The following is a 10,800-nucleotide window of genomic DNA, read 5'->3' as shown; positions in this document are numbered from 1 at the left end:
TTTTATTTTATTTTACGAAAACCAAGAGACACCATCAGTTTTTTAAGAGACTCCATCAATCTTTTAAGTGCAAAACTATAATTGAGGAGTAAAAAATAAAAATAAGAAAAATATTTCATCAAAATAACACGTATGCAGTGGCATAGCCGCAGCCATCCCAATTGGGTGCCCTTATCGGAAAATTACTTTGTATATATATGTCAAATTTATATTTAAAAGATATATATTTAATATTAGACATTTTTGACAAAAACTATGCTTTGATGCAGTGATAATGTGTATCCATTTAAATGAAGGAGTTCCAAGTTCGAAGCTCAAATACCACGGTATTTTGTTATTTTATTTTGACAATTACACACCATTAAATTATATCAATGTTTATTTAAGAAAATCGACAGACGTAGAGGGAGTTCATCAGTTTTCTTAAATCAACTCCCACATTTTCTGACATAATCAAATCCATTGATTTTAGGCAAAACAAAAAAAAAAAGAGGTGGCACATCAATTTCATTTCTCGATTTTCGATCTATTTTTTATTAATCATCCCCAAAGAGTATGAATTGATAAATATTCCTCTATTATTGAACAAAAAAATTGAGTTCAAACATCAAACATGAAGCTATGCATAATCGAAAACATTTTACTCATAAAATGAACTTTCTGACATAAATTTAAATTAATTAAAATACATAAACAAAAGAAAAATTGACATCACACAAGATTACAAGTGCACCAACAAAAAATTTCAAGCACTTTTAATCCTCATCATAACAAGCTAGGAGCAAAATAGACCTTTGAATTTAAACAATATACAATACCATATCTTAAAACAAAATAGGTAAAAAGAAAAAAACTTTCTACCATTAATAATTAGTTCTCTTTTTTTTTTCTAAAAGTTTATAATTAACTAGTCCTTCAAACTATATGTAAAGTTGGTGCAAACAAAGCAATTTTCTTGCAATTATGAGATAGCCATTTAGAGTGCATATAGCTAGCTTTTCTCCAAGGTGGAACATGTAGACCTTTCTCTTTAAGGGACTGTTTGGCTGCTGAACAAAGCAAAGAGATAATGCCATTAAGTTTGTCCTCAGTACCCACAAATATTGATGGAAGTGAATTTAAAAGCTCTTGATATTCTTGTGTTGGCCTTGCTAACTCAAATTGAGACCTAAAATCAATATCCACTATTAATCTCACTCTTTCTGATCCATTGCTAATTTCTTTCATCATCACATCAATGTATTCATAATCACCTGTAAATTGAAATGCTTCAACATACCCAAACAAACAAACAAAAAAATCAGCAAAAAATTTCAAAGTTGGGACATAATTGTTTTTTTGCTTATTCTAAAAAAAAAAGGTAATTAAATAATTGTTTGGTTATACATAATAGTCAAGTGTTTACTCTAACTTGAAAAATCAACACCTTTAAGAATTGAAATTGAACCTGAAAAAAACATTTTTAAGTTGAAATTGTGTAGATACATGAATTTTATCTAAAAAAGGATGGATAAAGTTCTTTGAATAAACATTATGTTTTCACATGGAATACTTCTCAAATATTTTTTTCAATATTTCACCGTAATAATATCCAAACTAATATCCCTTTGTCTCAATTTAAGTCTCAATTTTTCGAAATTTCAAGATGCAAACACAAAAAAAGATATCAAATTTTTTTTCATCATCCTTCTTAAATTATTAATTATCATGACGTATAATACATTGTATAAAATAAAAAACTTAAAATTTCATGCCCAAACTCACAATCAAAATTAAATTATTTGATTCTTGAAATTTGAACTATATCACATGAATCGAAAAGAGGTGAGGGGGTAGAATAGTACCTGAAGGACTTCCAGAAGAGGTAATCCAAGAAGTTTTACAAAGAGAAGCTTCATACTCATCCATTCTTAATCTATTCACAATCCATTGTCTCAACTTTTTAGGCTCCATATTGTTAACCATGTTTCTCCAATAAAACAAGATTTTCCCAAGAATCTCTTTTTCACCATCACTAACATTCTCAAGAATATCCTATAAATAATAAAAAAAAATAAAAAATTGGGAATTTTAGATAAACATGAAAAGAAGATGTCAACATTATTAGATGAAGCAAAAAAAATAAAAATAAAAAGAGGCAAAATGTACCTTTAAGGAAAGATAGGTATTATTAGGATTATTATGATCAACAAGTTCATCAACTTGAAAATTTTCACAATCCATTTCAATAAAATCTCTAACCATTTGGGACAACTTATCTTCATCAAGTTCACAAATACCCATAATTTCTTTCTCTTTTTTGTTGCTTCTAATGTTGAGTTTTTTCATATCATATATATATAGAGATAACTTGTTCTTTTTTTTTTCTTCTTTGTTTTGGTTGGAAGCTTTTATGTATTTATATTAGATTAAAAAAATAAAAAGAGGAAATCTAAAGGATTAATTGCTATAAGATACGATTAATATTTCATTATGTCATCAACAGAATATACATGTCCACATCATATACTCATCAATAGAGTGTTGGAGATTAGGATAGGCCATGAGTAATTAAAAGTAATTAACTTTAGGTCATTTCCTTTCTATTTCTTGCTTGACTTTTTAGGGTCTTGACTCTTGACCCACAAAAAAGTTGTTAACTAATCTATTTCTGATTACAGTAGAGAAATCAAAATAAAAGATATAAAAGTTTATTCACTTATATCCAATTAATAAATAATAAATATATGGTAAATCCTTGAATTATTAATAAATTCTAATTTTTGTCCTTGTAATATTTGATTACATATATTTAACCTTTAATTACTTGAAGTGTGTACCTAGTTCTTTTATTAGTAAATATTCAAAATTATAAATTATTTTACTATAATTACTCATGTATTATGTTATCCTTGTACCATTACTGCACTAGAGGATAATGTATTTCTAGTAGTTCATATATAGCATATTTTCCGTATAAAGGCACATTTTGGGTTTGTTAGAATGAAAACAAATGTTCTCTATAAAAAATAAGTAAGTTTTACTTACATTTTTGTATTTGATAAGTAAGAGAAATATTCTCTTAAAAGTATTAGTATATAATTTAAACAATCGTTATGAAAGATGAGAGTATAAAGTAGCTACAAGTTTGGAGTGGTTGAAATGAGGGCCTACAAGTAGAGTTGTCACAAAGGGCCGGCCGAAACCTCGCGGGCCAAGTAATTTGATAGGCTAGGGTGGGCCGACCCTTCATTTGGAAGGACCTGAAAATGCTCAATCCAATCCTAGAAGGGACGAGGGCTGGGAGAGCTAGCCTTCTTTTTTATTTTCAAACTTAAAATTCTATTACATCAAAAAAATGAGAAGATTTTAAAATCAAATATAGCAAACATTGGTGTTGTTTCAAAAACACTAGCAAAAAATCTAGTGTGATTAGCATGTATCTAGGACATTAGATACGCGAGATACATGTATATAGTGTGATGCATCCCAGAAACGCGAACGAGATGAGAGGGAGGCGAGGGTGCGGGTTTGTCTATGTATCCTAGATGCATGTGAATTCACTTGGATAGAGTGTATCTAGAACAAATTAACCTAATTTTGAGTACATGTATCCCGAGATACATGTATTTGTAAGTACCAAAATCTGGAAAGATTCGTAATTTTACAACATAGCGTGCATTTAAGTAATTAACTCATATACTAGTGAGATTGTTATAAGTTACCCTTAAATAAATAGTTTTGGCCCATGAGCCGACCCCGGCTCAGCCCCCATCAAGCCTCAAGAGCCAAGGGCTAATATGAGTTAGGCTTATAAGCCCTAGTTTCAAATGGACTTGAAAACTTCTATGCCAACTCAACCCCTTATAGGCCCTAGGGGTTGGATTGGACCAACCCCATGGGCTAAGCTCATTTTAACGGCTCTAGCTAGAAGGATTGGGTGAAGAAGGGGTATTATAACGATCCAAAATGTTAAGGTAGTGAAGGCACCCACTTTCTCCGTTAGCGAACTTTGTTTGTTTGACAATTAATTAATAATATAAATAATCTGGAATAAACAATTAACTTATTTAGCAATTAATTAAGGGAAAATTGTATAAAATAACAAACTATTAATTCAAATTAAATGTTATAACCACAATTTGATTTAATTGTAACCCATAGCAAACAGTTGTCATTCGTCTTTCTCCCTAGGTTTCTCGCTCGCCAGTCTCTCCCTCACCTCTCTCGCTTTTATACAAACACAAATGTATAAAATGCGTTTGTGTCTGTATAAAGCGATAGAAAACCGTATATACAAATACGAATACATATAATTTTGTCCTATACACTATATTATACAAATACAGATATTCCCCTGCACAGTTCTCTTTTGCCTTTCTCGCTTTATACAAACATAGATTATACAAATTACAATGTATAATTTGTGTTGTATAAAGCGAGAGAGAGAGATTTGATATACAAATATTTTATTTTGATTCAATTGTATACAAATTCAAATTTTATGCAGATATACAAACACATAAAATTGATTTGAGAGGTTGCCAGCGATTTATACAAATGTCCTGCTAGTGAAATTATACAAATTTGAAGCTCATGTCAGCGAGTTATACAATCTGATGCTCTATAGCAAACATAAAGTTTGTTATGGAGCGCAATTATACAAACTATAGTTATAACATACAAATATGATTTTTATGTTTGCTATATGTGAAAGTTTCTCATTAATTAATCGTTCCCAATAAATCATAAGTGCGAGACTAAAAGATCAAACGCAAAGCAACTCCAAAATCTGATAATAGTAGCACAAGACCATTTACAAATACAAAACAACTCTCAAAAATCTAAAATACTTCTTTAAAAGGAAATGGATATAAAAAAAAAAAACTTAAAAAGTCTATGGAATTCAGTATTACCGAAGAGAAAAGTAACTCATCCTAAACTCTTGAAGCAAAAGTCTCGATCGCAAGTTGCAAGTCAAGAACCGTTAGTACCTATTTAGTCTTTATACTCAAAAAAGAGTTGTTAAATCTCCATAACTGGAGCTATTCTAGAACCTTCTATGGAGAAAAGCTAACAGAAGAAGAGAGAAAATCAACTGTAATTTTATTTCATCTGTTTCACTGTTACATTGAGAGAGTGAACTGTTTCCATTTATAGATTTTATCCACACATTAGGTATGCTCATATTTACACATTAAATGACTTATTTGTCTTCTAACTATCTTTTGACAGACTTGATGACAGTTAACTAACTCTTAATCCATCAGTTTGCATCTCTTGATTCAACACTCCTCCTCAAGCTGATGGCTTGAATATGTCTCTTAGTCCCAGCTTGCTTATCAAGTATTCACGTTGAACTCTTCCTAATCCCTTTGTGAGTATATCTGCTAATTGTTCTGTTGTAGATACATGGTCTGTTCTAATCATGCCTTGACTGACTCTTTCTCTTACAAAATAACAGTCAATATCTATATGTTTGGTTCTCTCATGGAGTATAGGATTAGCAGCAATTTGAATTGCAGCTTTGCTGTCACATTTCAAGTCTATAGGTTATTGAATCTGAACTCCCAATTATTTGAACAACCCTGTCAACCATGTAAGTTCTGCAGTGTATGCAGCCATGCTCCTAAATTCTGCTTCTGCTGAACTTCTTGACATAGTTTCTTGTTTCTTGGCTCTCCATGAAACTAAAACTCTTCCAAACTTCACCAGATAACATGTGACTGACCTCCTAGTTTCTAGACAAGCACCCCAATCTGAGTCACAGTAGGCTGATAGTTGATTACTGTTCTTAGCAGGCATGAATAACCCAAACCAGGTGTACCTTTGATATATCTTACTACCCTTAGTGCAATATCCATATGAGACTTCTTATGGTAATGTATATATTGGCTGAGAACTTGCACTACAAATGTTATATCAGGTCTGGTCATAGTTAGGTATAATAACCTTCCTAGTAGTCTCTGATACATAGCAGGATTTCTAGTTCATCATCAGTTGTTGCCTCATGCTGTATAGCTTTGTCATATACCACAGATGTCAGTTTCAGATTGGTTTCAAGTGGAGTCTTGGCTGGCTTTGCTCCACTTAAACCTGCTTCTGATATTAATTCTAGTGCATATTTTCTTTTACACAACACTATTCCCTCATGTGACCTTGCAACTTCTATTCCCAGAAAGAATTTAAGTTCTCCAAGATCCTTCATTTTGAACATTTCTTGCAGATATTTTCTAGCTTGATCTATCAATTCTTGATTGTTCCCAGTAACTAGGAGATCATCCACATAGACAAAAATGAACACCAATTTTCCTTATGTCTTTTTTGTGAATAATGAATAATCAAAATGGCTTTGAGTGAATCTCATCTGGACAAGAGCATCAGTTAGTTTTCTATTCCATTGTCTTGGAGCTTGTTTTAGTCCGTACAGTGATTTGTGAAGTTTGCAGACCTTCTTAGACTCCCCATGTCTAGCAAACCCTTTAGGAACCTGCATATATACTTCCTCAAAAAGATCACCATTGAGGAAAGCATTGTGAACATCCATCTGATAAATGCACCACTGATTGGAGGCTACAAGAGCAATTAGGGACCTGACATTGACCATATTTGCCACTGGTGAGAAGGTTTCAGAATAATCTAACCCAGCCTTTTGACTGAACCCCTTTGCCACTAAATTTGCCTTATATTTTTCAACTTCCCTTGAGGCTTTATACTTCACCTTATAAATCCATTTACAGCCAATAGGAGTCTTTACAGCTGGGAGGTCTGCAATGGACCAGGTATGATTATCCACTAGAGCAGCAATCTCAAGTATTATAGCATGAATCTATGAGGGATTTTGACAGCTTGAGTAAAAGATGTAGTTTCTTGGATTGAAGAGAAAGCAGATAGAGCGTGTTGAAAAGAGGTAGAAAGGTGGGAGTAGGACACATAAGAAGACAAAGGATAAGAACAAGAGTTAGATATGATGAAGTCATTTATCCAGGCAGGAGGATGTTTGGATATGATTGATTTTCTGAGTTCAACAGCAGAGTTGGGGCCAGGTTCAAGAAGTGAGGAACATGTAGGGGCAGAATGAGTAGCTTAGGTAGTAGAAGAATGAGTGACCTCTAGACTAGAAGAATGGTGAGGGTGTGACTGAATGTTGGCCTCCAAGATAGGAATATCCAGTACTGGAAATAAATGAGTGGCAACTGACTTAACATTAGTGAAAGGGAAAACTGACTCTTGAAACACTACATTTCTACTGGTGAAAAAGGTCTTAGAGTGGAGATCATATATATGATAACCCTTCTGAGTTAAGGCATAGCCCATAAACACAGCAGGAATGGCTCTAGCAGTAAATTTGTCAGAGGATTTGGTAGTAGAGACATAGGTTAGGCAGCCAAAAACTCTGATATGAGATAGAGAGGGGGGTTGATGATATAAGAGTTCATAAGGGGACTGAAACTGGAGAAGTTTGGATGGAATTCTATTGAGAAGGTAGACTACAGTGGTTACACACTCTCCCCAAAACTGTAAAGAGAGGGAAGCTTGAAATCTGAGTAACCTGGCTATACCCAAAATGGTTCTATGTTTCCTTTCTACAACTCCATTTTGTTGTGGAGTGTAGACACAAGAACTTTGATGAATTATGCCAAGGTGAGACAACAAGGATTTAAACTCATTACTGAAAAATTCATAACCATTATCTGTACGCAACACTTTAACAGACGTAGAAAACACATTGTGTATTTCTGTAAGGAAATTTCTTAGTACATCAATGACTTCAGCTTTAGACTGTATGAGAAACAGCCAAGTAAACCTAGTAAAATCATCTACTACTATGACAAAAAACCTCTTGCTATCATGAGTTGGAACTCTATATGGACCCCAAATGTCACAATGTAACAATGCAAAAGCAGACTTAGATCTAGAATAACTCAAAGGAAAAGGAAGTTTCGTATGTTTTGCCAAAGGGCATACATGACATATATGACTTATAGGTTTGAGATGTCTGAGACTTGCATGTTTCTTGATGACTTCTAGAGGTGCATGGCCCATTCTTTATGCCAGAGAATACTAGACTCAGATGATTGTTGAGCAGTGTTGATACTTTGAGTTTGTGATTGTTGTGGAGCTTGAGAAAAGGTACTGCTCTGGAGAATGTATAGTCCATGATCTTCCCTACCAATCCTCTTCACCATGCTAGTGGAGAGATCCTGGAAGATGCAGAAATTAGAAAAGAAGGCTACTGAGCACTGAAATTCCTTAGTTAGTTTGGAAACTGAGAGTAGATTAATATTAAAATCAGGTAGGACTAGAACATTGGATATAGGATGACTGTTGAGGATACTTGAATTGCCTTTATGAGTTACAGACACCACATTTCCTATATGTAGATAAACTTTGTTCTTCTCAGGATTTAAAACAGCATGACAATTATATAACAACCCAAGGTCTGAGGTCATATGATTAGATGCACCTAAGTCTACAATCCAGCTAGCATCTACAGTAGTGAGTGGTGAAGTATTTACAATACCTGCATTTGCAGTTTGGGTGGTGGTTGTCTCCTCATTACCTTTACCTAACATCAAAAGAATCTGCTGGTACTGCTCCTAAGTGAAATAAGGTGGCAGTGATTGTTGTTGTTGGGAGGTACTTGCATGAGAAAAGCTTCATTGACTGAAGCTAGGCTTAGAAAAATTCATATCATAATCCAGCTCTTCACAGTTGATCACTTGATTAGCAAACTGGCCTCCCCCTTTCTTCTTAGATTTTGGTCAGTCTGGAGGGTATCCAATTAGTTTGTAGCAGTTCTCCTTTGTGTGCCCATTGTAACTGCAGAATTCACACACAAGTGTGTGTTTCCTTGGTGGTCTGACATTGTTGTTAGATAGTTGTCTGTTGAAATAGTTACCACCAGAGCTAGTGTTTCCAGAGTTCGTGCCACCTCCAACATAACTAGTGTTTGTTCCTCCATGTGATTCCTCCTCCACTGTAACTGGTGCCTACTTCACCACGACTGGTTCCTCCTCCACCATGGCTAGTGCTTTCTCCTATGACAACACTTTTCCCATATTTTCCTCTCAGATTAGAACCTCCTTTGTGACTAAAATATACTGCTCCTTCTAACACATCAGTGACTGACTTCACATGTGAGTCGGTTAATGCTCTTTGACTCTCATGATTATTGATCAAAGAATATGCTCTATTTAGTGTATGAGTATGAGACAACATCAGTATTTGGCTCCTACACTAATTATACGTCTCATTGAGTCCCATTAGAAATTGTAAAAGCCTTTGGTACTCATGATGATGAGATCGACTTAGGACAATGACATCCTGGACGAGGCATAAGTGCATTGAACTCATCCCAAAGAGTTCTCATTCTCGAAAAATAATCAGACACAGACATAGTCCCTTGAGTGAGGGTAACAATCTCTCTATGCAAGTAGAAAACTCTAGATGCATTCACAGTGTCAAATCTCTCCTTTAAGTCCAGCCAGACTTTGTGAGCATTTGATGCATAAATGATACTATTTAACAGTTCCTTCTTAACAGCATTCATGATCCATGATAGAACTACTGCATTAACTTTCTCCCACTGTTCATGTAGTGATGCATCAAACTTATCTTTGGTGTACCTACCATCAACAAATTCTAATTTGCTCTTTCCTAGTAAACCTAGAGTCATAGATCTACTCCACAGAGCATAATTCTCAGATCCAATTAACTGCAGTGAAATGAGTGAACTACCTAGAGTGTCATTTGGATGGAGGAATAAAGGATGATTGTGATCAATATCCACTCTACCAAAACCAGTTGATGCGATTGGAGCTGAAATTTCAGATCCTTCTTCTATCGCCATTGATGAACTACCTTTGTGCTAGATCTTCTCGATTCACTGAACTCTGTTGGATCGAAGCTTTGTCCTCGACCACAGTCTAAACCTCAGTGAGTTGATCGAAGCTCTGATACCATGTTAAATCTCCATAACTGGAGCTATTCTAGAACCTTCTATGGAGGAAAGCTAACAGAAGAAGAGAGAAAATCAACTGCAATTTTATTTCATCTGTTTCACTGTTACATTGAGAGAGTGAACTGCTTCTATTTATAGATTTTATCCACACATTAGGCATGCTCATCTTTACACATTAAATGACTTATTTGCCCCTTAACTAACTTCTGACAGACTTGATGACAATTAACTAACTCTTAATCCATCAGCTTGCATCTCTTGATTAAACAAGAGCAATAAATATAAAGTGAGTAAGCAAATGAACTCAACAAGCTCTGATTATTGACCCTTCTAGAAGCGATAACGAGATATAATCCTAATTGTTATTTATCCACAAGTATAATCATATCATAAAATAAATGATCATAACATAACAAATAAAACATGTATTTTTCGAAAATTAGTTATACCATTATATGTCTCATATGTAACAAATTAAATTATTAATATTACAATTATTTCAAACATTTCAACACTAAATCATTACGAAGTGTAATGGAGATGAAATAAAATAGTCAATGACCATTATTTCTATAGAAACTAAATTGTATAGGCTCCACCAAAATAATAGTCCATATTTAACACAAAAATAGAATCATTTCAATCGATCAACCAAATATGTAACTGGTCCTTTATTTTATGTGAGTAGGAGTGACAAACGATCGAATCGAGTCAACTATGAGTCGATCGAAAATGAGTTAAACAAAAATAAAACGAGTTACCTACTAGATAATATGGATACCCACCCCTCTACCAGTATAATTTTATAAAAAAAAATTTCACCACCCCTCTCTACCCCCCCCCCCCCCCCCCGGCTA

General features: G+C 34.0%; 2 protein-coding genes across 3 annotated transcripts; both read right to left on the bottom strand.

Moving 5' to 3' along the window:
- Positions 1-694: 694 nt before the first annotated feature.
- On the bottom strand, positions 695-2,348 carry LOC102583992 (uncharacterized). Of its 2 annotated transcripts, none has more exons than XM_006356645.2 (3): positions 2,149-2,348; positions 1,845-2,034; positions 695-1,268 (listed from the first exon to the last, which is right to left on the bottom strand). In XM_006356645.2, exons 1-3 carry the CDS (start codon positions 2,326-2,328, stop codon positions 916-918), a joined length of 723 nt encoding a protein of 240 aa, XP_006356707.2. In that variant the 5' UTR covers positions 2,329-2,348; the 3' UTR covers positions 695-915. The 2 variants fall into 2 exon arrangements, with proteins under 2 accessions (XP_006356707.2, XP_015168510.1); XM_015313024.1 differs by having other exon boundaries at positions 695-1,253.
- Positions 2,349-5,277: 2,929 nt separating this feature from the next.
- Positions 5,278-6,187, bottom strand: LOC107062411 (uncharacterized mitochondrial protein AtMg00810-like). Its single transcript, XM_015313017.1, has 3 exons — positions 5,953-6,187; positions 5,567-5,738; positions 5,278-5,509 (listed from the first exon to the last, which is right to left on the bottom strand). Exons 1-3 carry the CDS (start codon positions 6,185-6,187, stop codon positions 5,278-5,280), a joined length of 639 nt encoding a protein of 212 aa, XP_015168503.1.
- Between the last annotated feature and the right edge of the window lie 4,613 nt (positions 6,188-10,800).

This window comes from Solanum tuberosum, unplaced genomic scaffold, assembly GCF_000226075.1.
Source record: "Solanum tuberosum cultivar DM 1-3 516 R44 unplaced genomic scaffold, SolTub_3.0 scf00227, whole genome shotgun sequence".
NCBI lineage: Eukaryota > Viridiplantae > Streptophyta > Magnoliopsida > Solanales > Solanaceae > Solanum > Solanum tuberosum.
This window is presented reverse-complemented; position numbering and strand designations above follow the sequence as displayed.